General features: G+C 43.8%; 1 protein-coding gene across 1 annotated transcript in view; it reads right to left on the reverse strand.

Moving 5' to 3' along the window:
- Positions 1-22,863, reverse strand: part of LOC126229550 (insulin-like growth factor-binding protein complex acid labile subunit) — a 140,383-nt gene that overhangs the window by 38,163 nt on the left and 79,357 nt on the right. Inside the window, exon 3 of the mRNA XM_049942314.1 lies at positions 17,165-17,558. Within this exon, the coding sequence (XP_049798271.1) occupies positions 17,165-17,558 (394 nt within the window). The remainder of the gene's footprint in view (positions 1-17,164; positions 17,559-22,863) is intronic.

Below are 22,863 nucleotides of genomic sequence, written 5' to 3' on the forward strand. Positions count from 1 at the left end.
GAATCAACGTGGATTCCGGAAACAGCGATCGTGTGAGACCCATCTCGCTTTATTTGTTCATGAGACCCAGAAAATATTAGATACAGACTCCCAGGTAGATGCCATTTTCCTTGACTTCTGGAAGGCGTTCGATACAGTTCCGCATTGTCGCCTGATAAACAAATTAGGAGCCTACGGAATATCAGACCGGCTGTGTGGCTGGATTGAAGAGTTTTAGCAAACAGAACACAGCATGTTGTTCTCAATGGAGAGACGTCTACAGACGTTAAAGTAACCTCTGGCGTGCCACAGGGAAGTGTTATGGGACCATCGCTTTTCACAATATATATAAATGACCTAGTAGATAGATTCGGAAGTTCCATGCGGCTTTTCGCGAATGATGTTGTAGTATACACAGAAGTTGCAGCATTACAAAAATTGCAGCGAAATGCAGGAAGATCTGCAGCGGATAGGCACTTGGTGCAGAGAGTGGCAACTGACCCTTAACATAGACAAATGTAATGTATTGCGAATACATAGAAAGGAGGATCCTTTATTGTATGATTATATGATAGCGGAACAAACACTGGCAGCGGCTACTTCTGTAAAATATCTGGGAGTATGCGTACGGAACGATTTGAAGTGGAATGATCATTTAAAATTAATTGTTGGTAAGGCGGGTGCCAGGTTGAGATTCATTGGGAGAGTCCTTAGAAAATGTAGTCCATCAACAAAGGAGGTGGCTTACAAAACGCTCGTTCGACCTATACTTCAGTATTGCTCATCAGTGTGGGATCCGTACCAGGTTGACAGAGGAGATAGAGAAGATCCAAAGAAGAGCGGCATGTTTCGTCACAGGGTTATCTGGTAAGCGTGATAGCATTACGGAGATGTTTAGCAAACTCATAGTGGCAGACTCTGCAAGAGAGGCGCTGTGCATCGCAGTGTAGCTTGCTGTCCAGGTTTCGAGAGGGTGCGTTTCTGGATGAGGTATCGTGCATATTGCTTCTCCCTACTTATACCTCCCGAGGAGATCATGAATGTAAAATTAGAGAGATTCGAGCGCGCACGGAGGCTTTCCGGCAGTCGTTCTTCCCGCGAACCATACGCGACTGGAACAGGAAAGGAAGGTAATGACAGTGGCACGTAAAGTGCCTTCCGCCACACACCATTGGGTGGCTTGCGAAGTATAAGTGTAAATGTAGGTGTAGATGTTGGAAGGAGCTTCATTGTTGGTCTCCATTTGGCTGGTAGTGGAATCCGTGACAATCAGGTTTTTGGAGTGTTCAGATGTGACAATGTCCTAGTGTTGGACTGCATGGGAATGTGATGGCAGGCATACGCATTGTAAAGGTTCCAGTCGCCCATATCTAATCACAAGGGACAATCGATGTACTGTGCAGCAAGCACATTGTAACCTCTTTACATATCCGACTGTCATCTGAGAACAGGTAATGGACTTTGTGCAACATTCGGTGTCATCTCCCACCACAGTCAGAAACCAACAGCAGTGAGGCCAGGGAATTACTGTCCAATGCTTAGGCTGCCATTACGCAATGAAATGTCACAGACACCCTACGTTCCCACGATTTACCCCTCATGGGACAGTTTTTGGTGCCATTTTTCGACAGGACAATGCTCGGTCACATATGTCACGTGTCTCCGTGAACTATCTGCGTGATGTCGTACTGCTGTGGCCAGCAACATCCTCATATCTATTCCCCCACAGAATATGAAGGGCGTTTGAAAAGTTCGTGCAAAAATAAAAACTCCTTATGTTTTTGGGGTAAACCTTTTTTATTTTTCGACTTAGTCTGCTTTTAGACTTATACATTCGTCCAACTCTGTTCTAATTTGTTGATCCCTTCCGAATACTAGGAATTGTCCAAGTCTGAAAAATAGCTATTAGTTGCAGCAATCACTTCCTCGTTTGAATAAAATCTTTGTCTCACCAGCCATTTCTTCAAATTGGGGAACAAATAGCAGTCCGCAGGAGCCAAATCTGGAGACAAGGAGTATGTGAAACGAGTTGGAATCCTATTTCCATTAATTTTGCGACCACAACTGCTGAGGTGTGTGTGTGCTGGCGCATTGTCATAATGGAAAAGGACTTTTTTGCGGTCGAATCGCCGGCGTTTTCCTTGAAGCTCGGTTTTCAAACAGTTCAATAACGGTGAATAATATTCACCTTTAATAGTTTTACCCTTTTCCAGATAGTCGATGAGGTTTATCCCTTGCGAATCCCAAAACACAGTCGCCAAACCTCTCCGGCCGAAGGAATGGTCTTCGCTTTTTTTGGTGGAGATTCTCCCTTGGTAACTCATTGTTTAGATTGTTATTTGGTTTCAGGCGTATAGTAATGTATCCATGTTTCATCCACAGTGACGAAACGACGCTTAAAGTCCTGCAGATTCTTCCTGAACAGCTGCAAACCATCCTTGCAACACTTCACGTGATTCCGTTTTTGGTCAAGCGTGAGCAATCGCGGAACCTATCTTGCGTATAGCTTTCTCATTTCCAAATGTTTATGCAAAATATTATCATCCATCACTGTATCATGGATTTTATCAATGATTTCTGGAGTCGTAACCTCCACAGGGCGTCCAGAAAGTTGTGCACATATGGCAACTCCGAAAATTTTGAAACCATTTATAAACTGTTCTAATCGAAGGTGCAGAGTCACTGTAATGTTTATATAGCTTCTCTTTAGTCTCCTGAGGCGCTTTGTCTTGCATAAAGTAATGTTTAATCACAACACGAAATTCTTTTTCGTCTATTGTTTGACAATCATTCGACTTCCTTGATTCACACGGATGCCAAACACAAAGAAGTAGACACATATGGCTGAAACTTGGTGTGCGTTCTTTCCGAAGATACTTCTAACTAAACTTGACCTCGATACGCGCCGGTGGTGCCATCTCTCGGACTGACAATCATTCGACTTCCTTGATTCACACGGATGCCAAACACAAAGAAGTAGACACATATGGCTGAAACTTGGTGTGCGTTCTTTCCGAAGATGCTACTAACTAAACATGACCTCGATACGCGCCGGTGGTGCCATCTCTCGGACTTTGCACGGACTTCTCAAACGCCCATCCTATGTGTGGGGCAGCTGTCCCAATGCAGTATCCAGAACATTAATGATCAGTTATGACAGTTGTGAGTTGGTCTGCCTCGCAAGAAGATACAGTGGCCTTACGACAAGTTTTGCAATTGAATCAGTATATGCATCCACGCAAGAAGTGGCCCAGTATCATAGTGATAAGTGGACTTACACTGCCAGGCTCTTCGTAAAACTTACTCGAATTTGCAGTCGCTGAACTAACATCACATACCCTCTCAACCCGTGAAGTTCCGTTTCGTTTCTTCCTCCCCTCCTGCATGCTTCACTTTTTTTCTCAGGCTTTGTAACCTGGCCTGTGTTTACGGAGATGGCGTGGTAGAGGAGGCGATAACGTAGTGGTGGGGTATCTGTCGTGAACAATCACCGCCGAGTTGCAGATAGGCAGTGGAAGCCTATGCACGAACGTGTATCTTATATAAACAGTAAGCTACAGTTGGAGTGTTTGCAAATGACCACACATAGTGAGACAAAAAAAAGACGCACCACTAAAGAGTTATCTGAATGGGACAGAAATCGGTATGTGACGTACATGTACAGACAAACAAACGATTACAGTTTCAGAAAATTCGCATGATTTATTCAAGAGAAAGCGCTTCATAAATTCAGCAAGTCAGTGATGCATTGGCCCACCCTTGGCCCTTATGGAAGAAGTTATTTGTCTGGACATTGATAGAGTTACTGTATGTCCTCCTGAGGGATATCGTGCCAAATTCTGTCCAGTTGGTGTGTTAGATCGTCAAAATTCCGAGCTGGTTCGAGGGCACTGCACAACATGCTCCAAACGTTCTCAGTTCTGGAGAGATACGACCATTGCGATAAAATAGGGTAAAGCAGACTCGCACGGAAAGATTTAGGTGTTCATTTCTCCCAAGTGTCGTTCGAAAGTGGAACGGTAATGAAGATGTAGACGGTGTCGAAGAATTTCACCAGCTTCTGTGAAATTATGCCTAATGAAATGTCTCTGTATTGCGATTGTATGCTGTATAAGTCAGTTGTTTCAACTTGCCGTACACATAAAAAGTCGTAGGAATGAGATTGGCTGGACGTGTGAGCCATAGAAATGGTCCTCCCTTACCCACGAGTGTGACACATAAGATATCATCCGATGTCCACCGAACATTGTGACTCAAATAGTGCAGGAGACCTAATATGAAAAAAAAAGAAAAGAAATACGCCTTTTATTAGCGAGGCCATATCCTATTATAAATCTTGGACAGTGTTCTGAATGGAGTTATTCCAAACATTTTGAACATCTGTAATGAGTTTCTGACTTCAGAATATCGTAATTGTTTACTTCAATAAGAACTCAGAAAAGGCTGGATACAGTTTGAAGAGTGCAAGTGGAGTGGCAGTTATACACATACTGTAAACCTTGTATGCAAGCATATTAGCCAAATAACTTTGAACTCACGGCCCCCTCCTATCAATGGATTACGCAGTGCTGGACTTATTACGGTTGTTATGGTTCATCGTGATGATGCTTTTCAACTGCCGCAGCAGTCAGATCTGCACAGGTGAAAAATCCACGCTCCATGCTCATCTCAGATATTCGGACCTAAATTAATATGAACATTTTTCCTTATTTTGATTTTAGAAATCTTCCCTAAAAGTATGGAAAAGTATTAATTGCGTAACTTTTAATTTTGGATGGAGCAATATTGCCTCAGTACAAAAACGAAATGCGTTGTCTCCTTGTCCGGACCAGGTACTTTCAATGATTTCCCTTGATATTGTACCCATTGTTTACCGGTGAACTAATCAGCCCAAACAGTTACATTTCTGAAGACGGCGAAGTGGCATTACTCCGCCCAAAATGACTAGCAGTGGTATGGAAAAATTTCCACAACCACATCAGCAATTGGGGATCTCACTAGGTAACATAGTGCTTAAAAACATTGATATAGAGACCACTAGGTCTATTTTAATCGCGTGAATGATTTTTTGCTCTATCTTTTAATTATTTCCAAAATCGAGGAGTTACTAATTTGCTCGATATCTGTTGCTTTCCATTATACCCAGGGCCGATCCGATTTTTTTTAACACAAGCGAAGTATCTTTTAGCGCCCTCTTTGCCCTTTATCGCTAGAACACTTTCATCGGTTTCAGTTTTCAGTGTTAATTGTGGCATGTACTATATACATTTATACACTCCAGCACTTAGGCGCCCCTCTCAGCGTGACAACTACAAATTATGATACATCCTGCATAAACATCTTACGAGAGTGACAAAGTGTGTAATGTGATTGATATTTGTATTGTTCCCCCCATTCTGAGGGGTATTTACCAATAACATTTTTTGTAAATCTTTCACGCTACCTCTGAAGAAGACAGTGGGCTGAACGAAAGCACAGCCCTTTTCAGCCAATAGTTGTAGTTTGTGCTGTTGTGACACCAATTATTCATGACAAGTGGATGCTTATTTCATTTTGTTGGGTCTTTAATTTCATATAAATTCATAGTCGGGAGGAAGATGTTGTTCACTATGTTTCCTTCATTCCAAATCCCGCCATTTGCCTTACGGTTGAGAGAACAGCATCTCGGTCGGAAAAACTGCAGCTGGGATTGATTGCCTGCAGTTCGGTTTATATATCTTCACATTATTCAGTGGTCTTGATGGCGCTGTGTCGCGATCTTGGAATTTTGTTGGTGTAGAAAATATTCGTCTTCTGTAGAAGATGAAAATCTGGTCGATGTAGAGGACATTGTCTTTTCTGTGGGAGTTGACTGAACATTGCTCATAATTTGTTCTTAACATATCAGGCTGCTCCATCTTCTAAAACTCTTTAAGGTATTCTTAGATTATTGCCTGTGTCATTGATTTCACTGTTTTCCAAACAAAAAGTAAGGTACGGAAAAAATACACACCAGTTTATCACGAAAGTATTGATGTATTCATCGTTGACAAGCGTGATATCTTGATTCCATTGCCATGTAGACTACCGCATGTTTCAGTTATGCCGTAACATATAAAAAGTGAGCTTTAACAATACGCCTGCAAGAGAGCTCAGTGCGGTAGCGTTCTCGCTTCCCACGCCCGGGTTCCCGGGTTCGATTCCCGGCGGGGTCAGGGATTTTCTCTGCCTCGTGATGGCTGGGTGTTGTCTGCTGTCCTTAGGTTAGTTAGGTTTAAGTAGTTCTAAGTTCTAGGGGACTGATGACCATAGATGTTAAGTCCCATAGTGCTCAGAGCCATTTGAACCATTTTGAAGAGAGCTCAGTAGCCTTTGGACTGCGGCGTTTACTCCTAGAAATGACGATTTTACTACGTAAGAGGAAAATCATGTATGGAAGAAGTGTAAAGCTCATTTGAGAATATAGTTCGCTTAGTATTCATAACATACGTTGGTGTTTTACTTGAACAAGGCACAAACTCACGGGTGGCATGTCGTTCGGCGAGTCACAGATCACTTGGATCTATAAAGAACGGATGTAGAGTTTAAACTTGCAACCATCGTTCTTTGGAAAATATTTTTATCTTTACGAACTTTTTATTATCTACGACAATTAGACGACTATCGACCACTTTCCATCGAAAATGTCGTTCTAGAGCGCAGGCGGATTCCGAGTGGTCTATGAAGATCCATTAACGCATTCTTGTAGTCTACAGTCCGCCTCCGTAGCGTAGCGGTAGCGTTATCGCATACCACGCAGAGAGCCCGGGTTCGATTCCCGTGTCCTTCTTCATCATTTTCATCATCAGTGACTCGCAAGTCGCCGATGTGGCGTCACCTAAAAAGGACTTGCAATACAGCGGCCGAACTCCCCCGGCCAACATTGCCGTACGATCATTTCATTTAATTTTTCAGTCTATAGATTCTAAACAAAGTTGCAGTACCATTGCTGAGACTCCTAGAATACTACGGGGCATCTTCAGAAATGCTCTGCGACAATTCCAACAAACTTAGCTGCGCTGGGTAGCCGCGTGTCTAAGCCGCCTTGTCACGGTCCGCGCGGCTCCCTCCGTCGGAGGTTCGAGTACCTCCCTCGGGCGTGGGTGTGTGTGTTGTCCTTAGCATAAGTCAGTTTACGTTAGAGTAAATAGTGTGTAAGCTTAGGGACCGATGACCTCAGCAGTTTGGTCCCATAAGATCTTCCCACAAATTTCCAATTTCCAGCAAACTTAAAAGTATAGTTGCAAACGAATTTACAGGAACAAAATAAAATGAAAGAACGTCGTAACGTGAGAACGTGTGTAGTAAAATTAATAAAAGATCTCGTCTCTTATTAGTCACAACTTTATGCAAAACTTTAACTTCTGTCTTAGCATATATCGGGAAACTGGTTAGGGACATGTTAAGATTTGTGACGCGTCTTACGCCCCTCTTTCCTTGGCGCACCAAGTGGCGGCTTGTGCCGCTTGGGCCGTAAATCGACCCTGTTTGCACCCTCAAATCTTGTTTCTGTTCACATTGTCAAATACTTTGACCGTGTGTTGTACGTTCAAATACGTGTGTTGTAGGTTCTGTTCTCGTCTTTTCTCTATTACTTGTTTCAGAACAAATACATTGTCCGTATTTGACAAGAAGCCTTCACATAACACAAGAACAACAGAAGACATTTTTAATAAATAAAGGATTAGGACAAGAGTGTCGAATATCAACCATTCTTTTTAACAATTACTTTAATGACATTATCCTGCATGGGGAGCGGCACATACAGAAAGGTATTTAAAATACAAAAAGACATCGTGTAAAATGCTTCCAAGGTTCTCGGATGTACTGTCGGAGCATCAAAAGTCCACGATATTTCGGCGAACGACCGTTCCGCCATCATCAGGTGGTATTTACATTGAGGTGACAAAAGTCATTGGATAGCGATCTGCATGTATACAGATGGCGGCAGTATTCAGTACACAAGGTACAAAAGGACAGTGCATTGGCGGAGCCGTTATTTGTACTCAGGTAATTCATGTGAAAAGGTTTCCGACGTGATTATGGTAGGTGTTAACAGACTTTGAACAAGGAATGGTAGTTGGAACTAGACGCATGAGACATTTAATTTTGTAAATCATTAGGGAATTCAACATTCCGAGATCCACAATGTCAAGAGTGTGCCGAGAACACTAAATTTCAGGTATTACCTCACACCACAGAAAACACAGTCGCCGACGGCCTTCACTTAACGACCGAGAACAGCGGCGTTTGTATAGAGTTGTCGGTGCTAACAGACAAGCAACATCAGAAACAGAAAAGCAACCTAACGTATCCGTTAGGACAGTGCGGCAAAATTCGGTGTTAATGGCCTATGGCAGCAGGCGAACGACACGAGTGCTCTTGCTAAGAGCATGACATGGCCTGCAGAGCCTCTCCTAGGCTCTTGACCATATCGGTTGGACATTAGACGACTGGACTACCGTGGTCTGGTCAAATCAGTCCCGATTTCAGTTGGTAAGAGCTGATGGTAGAGTTCCAGTGTGACTCAGAGCCCACGAAGCCACGTACCCAAGTTCTCAACAAGGCATTGTGCAAATTGCTGGTAGCTCCGTAATTGTGCTGGTTTTGTTTACATAGAAAGGACTGGGTCCTTTGGTCCAACTGAATCGATCATTGTGAAACGGTTATGTTCGGTTACTTGGAGGTCTTCTGCAGCCATACATGGACTTCATGTTCCAAAACTACGATGGAATTTTTGTGGATGATGCTGCACCATGTCACTGGGCCACAATTGTTGGCGATTGGTTTGGAGAACATCCCGGACAATTCGAGCTAACGATTTGGCCACCCAGATCGCCCGACTTGAATCCTATAGGACATCAGTGGTACATAATCGAGAGATCCACAAAATCCTGCACCGACAACAGTTTTGCAGTTATGGACGGCTATAGAGACAGCATGACTTAATATTTCTGAAGGGAACTTCCAACGACTTTTTGAGTCCATGCCACGTCGAATTGCTGCACTACACCGGGCAAAAGAAGGTCCGACACGATATTAGGAGGTATCCCGTGACTTTTGTCACCTCAGTACATACCTGTCGGTCTAGAGTTCGGGTCTCTCCGGACCAGCACCGTGGTAGGTGATGAAAGAGCATGCGGCTGTGAATTTCGGGGAGAGTCTCTGTTGCCCGGTGCCTCTATCGCTTTTCGCGTCCGGATGTCACGTTCTCTTTTGAAAGAGCTTAGTATTAGCCCCCATGCCTTGCTCAGTTGGAAGACCGTCTCCCTATTGATTAAATAATCCGACACCCGTATTGTGGTGTCACCGCCAGACACCACACTTGCTAGGTGGTAGCCTTTAAGTCGGCCGCGGTCCGTTAGTATACGTCGGACCCGCGTATCGCCACTATCAGTGATTGCAGACCGAGCGCCGCCACACGGCAGGTCTAGTCTAGAGAGACTCCCTAGCACTCGCCCCAGTTGTACAGCCGACTTTGCTAGCGATGGTTCACTGTCTACATACGCTCTCATTTGCAGAGACGACAGTTTAGCATAGCCTTCAGCTACGTCATTTGCTACGACCTAGCAAGGCGCCTTATTCAGGTACTATATGTCTTCTGAACAGATAATATTGTGAACCATGTACCGTCAAGAGCGACGTTCATCATTAATGGATTAAAGTTAAGTATCAAACTATCTATGTCCGCTTTCTGAATTCTAATTCCTTGTCATGTTCCAGACCTCATGTCAGTATAGTCCTTCCCTCCTCACGCCAGCCTGCGTGAGCTAAAACGCGTGCATTTCGCCCTCCACTAGTAACACGGTGTTGGCTGTTCTGCCAACACAACACGTATTTCAGTTGCTTCTTTTAAAATGCAGTCCCAAAATTTACCGGTGGTGGCCAGGACTTTCGATTGCAGGTAATTCATTTTATGCCCCTTTTACGATGCAGTGTTCCGCTTTCACAGATTTGTTGGGCCGCAGAAAGCGTGTGTGGTGCTCATGTTCTGTACATCGATCTTCAATTGTGCGGGTAGTTGGTCAAATATGTTTTTTTTCCGGGACCAACTAGGGCCGATCTAATGACCGGCATATATAAACACCGCCAGCACGCAATAGGCACTTCATTCCATCAGCACCACCAGACGATGGCGGAATGTTTCCTCGCCGAAATATCGTGGACCTTCGACGTTTGAATCCGGCAGCACATCCGAGAATCTTGGAAGCGGTATACAGGGTGAAAAGTATTTAAACCGACAAACTCCTGGAGGTTGTAGGGGACATCAAAACAAATGTTTTTCCCTAATGTCATTTTTTCCTATGAGGATTATTTAAACCGGTGGAGGCCGTATTACGCTCTTCAGTTGTAGGCAGCTGCTGTCCACCAGTGTAGTAGTACATTGTCTCTGCTTACTAATGGAGCGATACACCTGGAGTGAGTACACTGATATGGTTGGTGCGCACTACGTAGCGCACCACAACGGACGAGTTGCACAACGGGTTTATCAACAACAATATCCCAATCGCCGTATCCCGCATCATACGACCGTTGCTGCTGTGTACCAACGTCTGCGTGAGACCGGGTCATTTAGCAGATTACCTGGACAGGGACGCTGTCGCCCAATAAGAACGCTGCAATTTGAAGAAGCTGTCTTGCAACATGTGGAGCGGGATCCTTCAATCAGCAGTCGTGCAATTGCACGTAACATGGGGACGAATCAGACAAAGATAAGAACAGTCCTTCGAGAGCAACTGTTACGTCCATTTCACTTACAGCATGCCCACAACCTGGAACCAGTTTATTATCCACCCAGAGCACAGTTTTCGCAGTGGTACCTGGAACAGTGTGAAATGCATCCTCCATTTCCATCCTCTGTGTTGTTTACCGATGAAGCAACGTTCGGGCGTGATGGAGTCTTCAACATGCACAATTCGCATGTTTGGAGTGATGATAACTCACATGCCACAGTTACTAGCGCTCATCAAGTGTGGTTCTTTGTTAATGTGTGGGTCGGTGTTGTTGGCGACTGTTTAACTGGGCCGTATCTGCTACCTACGCCATTAAACGGCAGGCACTATTACAATTTTCTCGCCAGAGCATTGCCAGAATTGCTGGAAGACGTCCCTCTCCCTACAAGACAATGCATGTGGTTCCAACATGACGGGGCGCCGGCACATTTCAGTCGTCGTGTGCGTCGATTCCTGGACCGACGGTTCCCAGAAACGTGGATTGGCAGAGGTGGTCCTGTACCATGCCCTGCTCGATCCCCAGATATGTCCCCTCTGGACTTTTTTGTGTGAGGAGAGACGCGCAACCTTGTTTACGCAACTCCTGTTGCACCAGAAGAGGATCTGGTTGCCCGGATAGTAGCAGCAGCAGCAACAATTCAGGATACCCCTGGGGTTTTTTTGCCCGTGTCAGACAGAACATGATCCGACGGTGTAACCGTCGTTTACGTGTCAATAGAGGCATTTTTGAAAATCTACTGTAAGTGAAATTGGGTTGTGTTAATGTGTTGTCTCTTGGTCATAAAAAAATGAAAAGTGTTTGTTGATTTAATTAATTTGCCGCCAGAGAAATCTTCCTCTACCTGTTTAAATACTCCTCATAGGAAAAAATGACATTAGGGAAAAATATTTGTTTTGATGTCCCTTACAACTTCCCAGAGTTTATCGGTTTAAATTCTTTTTCACCCTGTATACGCCGAGAAAGCCGCATATTACGTACCTTCTTAAATTTTTACTTTGTGTAGCTGCTGTCATGATATTGCAAGAAAAAGATGACGACTTACAACGTGTACTTTACCAACTGAATCACCCTGTTCGCAGCTCGTGGGGTCCAGGGCTCGATTCCCGGCGGGGTCACGGATTTTCTCTGCCTCGAGATGAATGGGTGTTGTGTGTCTTTCATCATCATTGACTCGCAAGTCGCCGAAGTGGCGTCAGCTAAAAAGGACTTGCACTTTCGGCGGCCGAACACCCCGCATGGGGTCTCCCGGTTAACAATGCCGTACGATCATTTCATTTTTTGAATCACCATCGTAAACAGCACGATGTTGATACTTCTTAAACCAATACTATGCTGATGGGTTTTGGGGGAAAGATCCCATCCGATACAAAAATTATCGCAGATAATATGATTTTATAACAAGCATCATCTTTCACTTATTTAGGATGTTAAAATGGGCCTAGACAATATTAAAGATCTAGATGGAAAATTGGCTACATTTGGGAATATTTGTGGTACTACTGATAATGTATGTAAAAATAAGATCAGACGGGAAACGACAGTAAAATTTTATAGACTTATGTTCTTTCCAGCACTTCTCGGTTCCTGCTTACCTACAAAAGGAACATTAAGTAAAACGCGGAGTGCAGGAATGAAATTTCTAAGGAGGACAAAATGGTACTCAAGAAGAGGCCACATAAAAAAAACAGTGCTAAAAGTAGAGCCAATTGAAAGCAGACTAACCAAATACAACAATATCTGATACGAACACGTACAAAGGATGGATAGTAAAAAGCTTTCAAAACTAATCGTAGATTACAAACCAGCAGAAGTAAATGTTGGGAGTCGTACGGAAAGATGGATAGACAATTTCAGAAGCCAAAAAAAGCTCAATGCCTAACCCATGAAATGTAGAAGAAGAAAAACATGAAGAATTGAGATCAATCATCGCACCTTTTACGTTAACTTAAAATAAAACTGGTGGTATTTTTACATTTTTTGAAACGTTAAAGCGACTGCCTTACTTTAATAAGTGGCTGATAAGGTTTGAATATCGCGTTAATGAAATCTAGAACATGAAGATTCAAAATGTTGAACATAATGTAGAACGCCATTACACAGCAGAAGATCAAATGTTGGAAGCTAAAATTATTTTATTATTTTAAAATGTAAGTACTCTATATACCGTATATGAGGACGTTGATAATTTCCTTTGAGTTTTATTTATCAGCCAACCTTATTTAAAATCTCTGCTAGCTCTGAAAGCCGTACATATAAAAATGGTTGTACGTACACGTCCAATACCTCCTCCCCCCACCGAGCGAGGTGGCGCAGTGGTTAACACACTGGACTCGCATTCGGGAGGACGACGGTTCAATCCCGCGTCCGGCCATCCTGATTTAGGTTTTCCGTGATTTCCCTAAATCGCTCCAGGCAAATGCCGGGATGGTTCCTTTGAAAGGGCACGGCCGACTTCCTTCCCCGTCCTTCCCCAATCCGATGAGACCGATGACCTCGCTGTTTGGTCTCTTCCCTCAAACAACCCAACCCAACCCTCCTCCCCCAAAACGAGTGGACCGACTTAGACCAAACTTGGTATACATATCGCTTAACTGTCTGAAACACTCGCTGCGGGGTAGGAACTGCCCAACTATCAGAGTTCAGGAGATATGACGTCATAAACAACTATCTGCTTGATAAACTGCCGCAACTTTCATGACGATTAAATTTATTGCTTCCCTGCTACTGACTACTCGCAATAAATTTCGCAGACAGTATTCACATATGTTGCTAAATGCACCAACAAAATTATACCATAGCTACCACACACAATTCAGGAGATATAATACAGCAAACATTGAGAATGAAGAAGTGCTGCATTGTTAATGACGTTTAAATTTATTACTTCTTTGCTACAAACTCTATTCGCAACGCATTTCGCAGACAGTATCTACATATCTCGCTGAATGTAGCTCCACAAGTATGTCATTGTACGCTACATAGTTCAAGAGACATGAAGTCGTAAGCCGGCCGGGGTGGCCAGGCGGTTCTAGGTGCTACAGTCTGGAACCGCGCGACCGCTACGGTCACAGGTTCGAATCCTGCCTCGGGCATGGATGTGTGTGATGTCCTTAGGTTAGTTAGGTTTAACTAGTTCTAAGTTCTAGGGGATTGATGACCTCAGATGTTAAGTCACATAGTGCTCACAGCCATTTGAACCATTTGAACATGAAGTAAACACTGAGATGCGTGAAAAAATGTCACATCATGCATGAACTTTCTATACGTCATTTATTCTTTACTACCAAGACACTCCTACAATCGAGTCAGTTTAAGCAAATCCTTGACACCCGACAGCGCTTTTGACGGTTTTCAGCTGCGAACCGCAAACGGCTGCAGGCGAGAACAATAGCCGTCTATAGAGCAATGAAGAGACGTTACCATGGAAACGTTTACAAAAATTGCCTTGTAGACACGTGATGTAGAATCGCCTATCGTACACAAACTGTTTCATAATTTCAAAAGTGTTTTCACAAATACATGGAAATTAATTTTTTTCGATATTGCGCTGCAAATACATTTCATTTTATGTTTTCGTTTCTAATAGAAAATTGCCAAAATGAATACTCGAAAACCGACGGGGTTGCGAGCTAGCATAATAATAAAATTCTGAGCACGTCCCATCCTTTAATCTGTTTCTTTCATTTGTCCACTGTGCCAAAATTAGTGAAAAATACGTTCAATATCTGCATCAGCCGCCGAAAGAGCGCAAAAGTTTCCAGCAGTTTCCAGCAATTTTTATGTTTTCTGACGCTGAAATATCGCACCCATTTATCAATATAACTACAATTTCGAAACTTATGTCTCCACAGGTTAAATTATAATTGGCCTTCAAGTTCGTTTCTTCTTGTTTGCAGCACTTTGAAGATGAAACATCTCCAACATTAATTTTCTCTTCAGAATTTTAGCACACTGACTGGGAATGAAGTATTCCAGAATTATCACACACACTTTAAGACCAAAAGACTACGCACTACGAGGGAATTATGCGAAAGGGACGGAAATCGATAGATCTGATGTACACATAGAGTCAAATTATTACAATTTCAGAAAAGTTTGACTATTTTTTCGAGAGAAAAAGCTTCGAAAATTGGTCTCTACTGGTCATTGGGGCTCAGTTCGAAGCGGGACTCATCACTAAAGACAATTCTATTCCAGTCAATCAGATTCCAGTCCGAAGACGTGTCTGAAGACGCGATGGACAGCTGTAGGATATCAACCTGAATGTCGCCTGCCATAAAGCCCGACAACCAGGAATGTTGGTCCGGGATTCCATTTCTTTTCATAGCAGGACACCTTTCATTGTCATCTGAAGTACGCTTACAGCCAACGGTACGTCGGCGATATTCAAAGCCCCATTTCGTTGCCCTTCATGGCAGTTCATCATGGGCTTACATTTCAGCAAAATAATGCCTGCCCGCAAACAGCTAGAGTTTTTATTACTTGTCTTCGTGCTTGCCAAACCCAACATTGGCCAGTAATGTCGCATGATCTCTCCCCAACTGAGAACGTTTGGAGCATTATTGGCAGAGCCCTCTAAACACCTCTGGATTTGACTGTCTAACGCGCCAATTGGATAGAATTTGGCACTGCATCCCTCAGGAGTATACCCAACAAGACTATGCATCAATGCCAAAACAAATAGCTGCTTGCATAAGGGGCAGAGGTGGAGCGAAGCTTTATTTACTTGATCGATTTGTGTAGGGCTTTCTCTTGAACAAATCATCCAATATTTCTGGAATTGTAATCATTTGTCTGTACATGTACGTCTCAACTACCGATTTCTGGCTTTTTTTTTTTATTCTTCGAGCAGATTTCAAGTGCTTTCCCTTCCTACTATTCTCGAGGCAATGAAAGCGTTGCCACAGCGAATGGTATATACACGGCTATACACTTGAGCTGAACGTAGAATCATCATAACATATTGTAATAAATATTCAATTCTGTTTCAAGGTTGCAATAACATTAATGGCAGGAAGAATAATCATAATAAAATTCCTCAAAATCGGTGACATCAAAGATTATTCTTAAATTCCTTAGGCGCCGCTGGGAGGAACGTTCCAAACTTGCGCGCATATCCTCGATTTTCTGGACGCTTGGTGACACTATAGTTCAATTCTTTTATCTTGGCAGCTCGCGCATGCCCGCCCAGACGCAGGAGTTTGCTGTGTTGCCAGTTGTACGCGCCAAGAGAAGCAGCGCCATAGTATAGTTCCCAAACTTACGGTTAGGGGGGAGCGCGCAGTTTATGAAGTAAAGCCACCACGGCCGCATTAACCCTTTCGCTGCTTCAGAGACGTGCTCCCCGCATTCCGCGCTGTGCGCGATTTTGTCATCACTGCACTGCTCGCCTGTGCAGACACATGGTGTTCCCACTGCTTTGACACACTTATCATTCGATTTCACAATAACTATTTGGTCCAAAAATTTGATTTTTACACATTTTCTTGACTGATACCTTCCCCCCATAATAGACTTAATTTTGTTTCGATGTTTAACGCAGTTATTGTGCAGCATTAAATGTAGTAAACCATTGCACGAAATTTTGAAGACTTTGCAGAGGAAAAAGTCCACAGCTTATACTTTTTGTATGGTCGATTTTAGTTGCCTCTAGAAATTTCAAAAAATTACATTCAAACGAATAAAATTCATGAATTAAAACACTTCGATATTGTTTTTAAATAAAGAGAGTATTAAGCACTGGTCAAGCTTTGAACTTGGAACCTTTCGCTAAGCAGCCAAACACCTTAACCATTACCCTAACACAGTTCACCTTGCAATAGAATTCCTGGAGTAGTATACAGCATCACGCAAACGACCGACAAACACTGTTGGAATGACTATAATTTCTCACGTTTCGTCGAAGTGCAATAGGAAATAAACAATTACCACTGTTCTTTATTGCGAAAAAGCGGTTAGTGAGAATAAATTTCCTTGCTATCGCCTGAATTAGGAGGCTTATTGCTTGTTTGGTTTAATTAATTAATAGAATATGAAGCAGTTGGTATAAAGAATGCTTTTTCCAAACTTTCTTTTATAGAAAGTCTGCTATCAAGACATTGCTTTCGTTCAAGTACTTTATTTATGAGTGAAAGTTTCTAAAACTGAAGACACTCGTCCGTGCTCTGCACTACAGCCGAGCTCTGGCAATGCCGTTCTCTGTTCATTGGCTGACTGTGTTTTGTGACGTCAGATGCGCAGAACGAACCTAAACTCGGCCGCCGTCGTAAATGCGCTGTGGATAAACACGATCTTACAAAACACATAAATAGTGATTAAATTTGAGCTGCCGTAATTACTATTGTGACTAACTGGGTGATGCCACGCAAGACAGACGTGACCCTGTCTTCCCAAGCTGGCCACTTCAACCAGTGATTCGAGTGAGGGTACAGACCTGAGGACAGTGAGTGCTGGCGTTCCGCTGAAGACATCGGGACCCAGACGCGTCACGTTAGTGCGACTCAGATCCAGAAAGGACAGGTGGGCCGCGTTCAGAAATGTTCCGCTGGACGGCACCAGCAGTGGGTTGCTGCTCACATTCAGCTGCTTCAGCTTGGGCACAGTGACGAACGCGTCCGGTCGGATGGAGACGATCTCATTCCCGTGGAGATCGAGAACTTCCAGCTCCGGGAGGTCGGTCAGGCCGTCCACTGCTCGCAGGCGGTTCTCCTTGAGACGCAGTGTCCAGAGGCCGGTGAGGTTCCGGAAGGTAGCAGGCGGCACAGTAGCGATGCCACATCGGCTGAGTTCCAGAATCCTCAGGTCTGGGGCCACAAGAAATGGCCCACCTGTGACACATGTAACACACTCGTAAGCAAACACGACATGTATGATTTTTTTTCTTTGAGTCCCTATTATCAATGACAATGTAAATGTTTGTTAGTCACTCCAGGAGATATTTCGTGAAATACGATATCGAGAGCTGGAACCGGTATCAAACATAGTCATTAATTCCTAGTAGAAGCGGAAGCAATACGTATTCGTGTACTCAACTGGATTCTGGCTGGCGCCGTGCAGACAGACTCTGCGCATACGAGAAGGGCAGTGTTCATCGAGCGCTCCACAATTATCCCGACACACTCAGCATGATGTCCCCCAAATATGGTATGGTTCAAACAAGTGACCACTATTTTCCAGGGCATCCCCAATCTGGGATGATACCGGGGTGACGGGTATAAAAGGGTGGACCCGCCACCAAGTTGGAGGTCGGTACAGTAGGCATCTGTGACGCTAGCCGTGTGTAGCTTGTTGCCACGCTGCAGACTTAGAATAGTTGGAGATACCGGCGTAGTGCCATCAAGAAGGAGATAGGCGCGGGTTTGCTGGCAGCTGGCTTGAAGTGTCCACAGCACACTCATCATCAAGATGTAGAAGAAAGAGCAACACTTGGTCATCGAGGCCACGCAGGGTAGCCGTGCGGTCTGGGGCGGTCTGTCACGGTTCGTGCGGCTGCCCCCGTCGGAGGTTCGAGTCCTCCCTCGGGCATGGTTGTGTGTTGTCCTTAGTGTAAGTTCAAGCTAGAGTAAGCAGTGCGTAAGCCTAGAGACCGATGACCTCAGCAGTTTGGTCCAATAGTCCTTACTACAAATTTCCAATTTGGTCATCGAGAATGTTGAAATAAACCTTCTAGTTCATATTCTACTAATTACAGGAATGCAGTCGGGTGAAGTCGTCGACAACCTTAGATATTTCGACAGGTGACCACCCTGTCGTTTTCAGGGCGAATCTGCAACAAGTAAGCGCTGTGCGAGAGAATTCAAAAACCTCGGTTTGCAGAGCAGTTCCGGAAAGACAACACACACACACAAACTATAAACACTAGCACCATCATAACCAAAGGTACCCAGCGCTAAAAGTTATTTATAATGAAAATTACTGACGTGCGAATTAACTCTGTACTTCTATTTTTGAAAAGAAAGGCACATTCCACGCAGTGTTTAAGGAAATATCTCCATCTCTATTTACAAGGAGGCTTGGTAGTTTTATCTAATTGCTTTCTTAATAACACTATTCCAATAGCTGAAAGTGCATGGCAGAATCTCCTTGTTGTTGTATTCCATAGGATTACCGAAGCCACGACAATGTTCTGCAATAACCGATTTGCTTGGCTGTTGTAATTGTGTTCAGTACACCGGTCCTCCACTGTCATGATAATCAGACCATCATATGACACGCCACAACTGCAAGGAATACGATACATACCCCCCTTACGCAAACCAAAATCATCTTTAACGGAACCTAAAAGGACCATAATCTTAGATGGAGGCGGAAAACACATTTCACATCATATTGCCGCAAAATACGACCAGTCTTGTTGGAAATGTTCCCCAGTAAGGTACAAAGTACATGGACCTTGGTACCGACTCGGTATTATCGTCACTCACCCTGTGCGCCTTTGGTCGAGAACGCAACGTTCGTCTAATCTATGTTTCACTATATGCATTCTGACGAAAGTTGCCCTGAAGATGTGTTAACTTAGCTGACAAACTCTCAGGGTCTGAAATGACGTGGGCCATGTGAACAATAGTGCGAACTACCTCTTCACACTGAGCCGGATGATGACAACTATCAGCCCACAGATGCAAGTCATTGTAAGTAGGCTTCCTGTAAACAGCCTTCTTCCTGCCCAGTACATCGACCTCCATCATGAAACGAATAATCGGGTCCATTGGATCCAGATGCTCTAAAAAGACATTCAATTTCTCACCGTCAGGAGACCAAACAGCAAAAGAATCGTCTAAACAGACTGTAAAGCAGTAAAAACGACGCACCACGAAGTAATTATCCGTAAGGGACGGAAATCAGTAGATGTTATTTACATGTACAGAAAAACAAATGATTACAATTTCAGAAATATTGGATAATTTATTCAAGAGAAAAAGTTTCACAAATTGCGCAAGTCAATAAATCTTTGCTCCACGTCGGGTCCTTATGCAAGCAGTTATTCGACTTCGCATTGATTCATAGACCAGTTGGATATCCTCCCGAGGAATATAGTTCCAGAATGTACAAATGGCGCATTAGATCGTCAGATCCCGAGATGGTTCGAGGGCCCTGCACGTAATGCTCAAGACATTCTCAATTTTGGAGAGATCCGGTGACCTTGGTGACCAAGGTATGGAGTGGCAAGCACAAAGACAAGCAATAGAAACACTCACCGTGTGCGGGCGGGCATTTTTCTTGCTGAAAGGTAAGTCGACGATGACTTGCCATTAAGGGCAACGAAATGGGGCTTATAATGTCGTCGACGTAACGCTGCGCTTAAGGGTGGCGCGAATGACAATTAAGGGGTCATGCTGTGAAAAGAAATGGTACCCCAGACCATCATTCCTAGTTGTTGGGCCGTATGACCGGCGACAGTCAGGTTGATCCCATCACTGTCTGGGGCGCCTCCAAGACACGTCTTCGCTAGTCTTTAGGGCTCAGTCCGAAGCGGGACTGATCACTGAAGACAATTCTACTCTAGTCAATCACATTTCAGGCCGAATTGTGTTTGAATACTCCCCGGACACCGGTAGAATACCAACTTGACTTCCGTCCACTATACGGAGCAACAACCAGGCGTGATGTTCTGGGGTGCCATTATTTTTCACGGCAGGAGCCCCTCTGTTGTCACCCGCGACACCCTTGCAGTACTGCAATACGTCGACGATATTCTGCGCCCCATTTTGTTGCCCTTCACGGCAACTCATTCTGGGGATACATTTCAGCAAGATAAGCTCGCCCGCATACGTTGAGGATTTCTACTGCTTGTCTTCGTTATTGTCCAATCCTACCTTAGCCAACAAGGTCGCTGGATCACTCCCCAGTCGAGAATGTTTGGAGCATTGTAGGCAGGGCCGTCCAATTGTCTCGGGATTTTGCAGAGCTAACGCTCCAACTGGACAGAATCACAACATTCCTCAGGAGAACATGCAATAACTCCGTCAACCAATACAAAGCCGAATAACTACTTGCATAAGGACCAGTGGTGGACCAATTCATTATTGACTCGCTGAATTTGTGAAGCCCTTTCTCTTGAATAAACCATCCAATTTTTTCAGAAACTGTAATCATTTGTTTGTCTGTATATGACCATATTTTTTCTGAGGGTATCTGAAAAAAATGTAGGTTTCAAATCCCTTGCGCAACCCTTACTTGCAACAGTTTTGCCTCGAAAATGACTGGATGGTCACCTGTCGAAATATCGGTGATTTTCGACGACGTCACCAGGCTGCATAACCGTAAGTTATTTGAACATCGTAGTGGGCGTGATAAGCTCAGGTTTCACATCCTGTTTCGTATTTACGGTTACGTAAATGAGTGAGTCCAAGACTCCCAAAGTATCACAGCTCCAGCTCCGGCCTTAACTATACCATCCACACACTGTGGATTAAACGCCCCATGGTGTCGTCAGTACACTCGACGTTTTGCATTGTTTGAAAAGACGCAAAAGTGCGACTCGTTGGTGCCATCAACTGTCTAGTTTCCATAATGCATGTCCCACTGAAGATGTACAGCTTCAGGCATTACTATCAGCAATAGCATTACTATCAGCACTAGCGTTTTACGAGGTAACCGATAACCGAACGTCCACTGCAAGCAATGTTCGGTTGGAAACTTGTTGAGATGCATCTGAATTCACTGACAGCAGCGATTACTGTCGGGTTTGAAACTCATTGTCACTGACACATTCGTCTCTGCTCCCTGGCTGTTAGGATATTTTTACGGTCAACGCTCTTAGTCCATGTTACACCGTCGAGAGTAGTACACCAGTAATTGTCGAAAAATTGGACTGCGGTGCTGCTTCATCAACTAATCTGAAATCTTCATTGACGGTGTGAGTATGGGCAAGTCCAAACACGATAGTTCCTTTCTGTCACTGTGACACGTCGCCACTTCGACCCATCTTACCGCGCTGGTTCCATAAAGTTGACACATACACACCACTTCACTGCCACATTTACGTTAGTGCTCGAGTTGTACCAGTTCTTCACAGTTTACAGAGCTCCAAAAGAAATCAGTATGTTCTTCTAAGTGTTGGAAATATCGCTTCAGTTGTAAGGTTTTTTATTTTTTCAGTGCTTAGACCACGACCGATTTCGGGCTATTTTCCACGCCCATCGTCAGGTGTGAGATGGGAAATAAACAAGAGACCGAACCCAATGATAATTTTCACATGAGTTAGCACACGTGAGAAAACAAAAAAGGAGCACCATATAACATTTTAGAAAACATCGGTCGGGTTAGGTGCGGTAAAACGTAAGTCAATGCCAAAGCGACACCAGACAATACAATGGACGATTTCGTAGGTAAAGAATTATGGAATGAACACCAGCACACTCACATTCTGTGCTGCGACCCCGACAGCCGCAATGGGGAGTATACTACGATGAGTACCATCAGCGAGCGCAGAGCGTGGAGTAGTGTACACAATGGAGGAAGTAAACTGGTGAACTAGATTGGCATTAGCACTGCCGGCTGTTGACGGGAAGCAGAACACGGGTCCAACTAACCCGGCTGTTCACAATTTGAATTGGTGATTTACATACAAAACGGAAAAACATTACAAAAATGTTGCTGGAAAGTGTTAAGAGTGCATTATCGGAGGTAAAGAAAGATATTGAAACAGGGGCAGTACAGAACCATTTTAAAACTAACTGGGAGCCAGCAGCTTAAAGCTTATGCAAAAAACGTAAAACTAAATGAATGTTTTCCCCTTTTCCTTGAGTGGCATGCAGATTTTTATTAAGTGGAGACGCATAAGGCGACGTAGAATAACGTGTTGCAGTCATGAACTAAATGAACATATACATGTATCACACATGATGATAGTCGTGTAATAGCCCGAAACCGGTCGTGGTCTAAGTATTTGGAAAAAAACCGTTACAACTGAAGCGGTATTTTCAAACTCTCCTATAATGCTCAGTTGAGGATGTTCCTCCGGCAAGACGGTTTGCCTTTTAAGTAGTTGATTTCTGTTTGGTATTTGAGATTATTTCAAGTTTGTGAAAGGTTGTTATTATAACAGTAGGATGTGCACTGCCTGTTAAAAAAAGTGAAGCACCCAGAAGACTTGGTCGGATGTGAATGTAACTCCGTACACGTACACTC

This window comes from Schistocerca nitens, unplaced genomic scaffold (assembly GCF_023898315.1).
Source record: "Schistocerca nitens isolate TAMUIC-IGC-003100 unplaced genomic scaffold, iqSchNite1.1 HiC_scaffold_375, whole genome shotgun sequence".
Taxonomy (NCBI): domain Eukaryota; kingdom Metazoa; phylum Arthropoda; class Insecta; order Orthoptera; family Acrididae; genus Schistocerca; species Schistocerca nitens.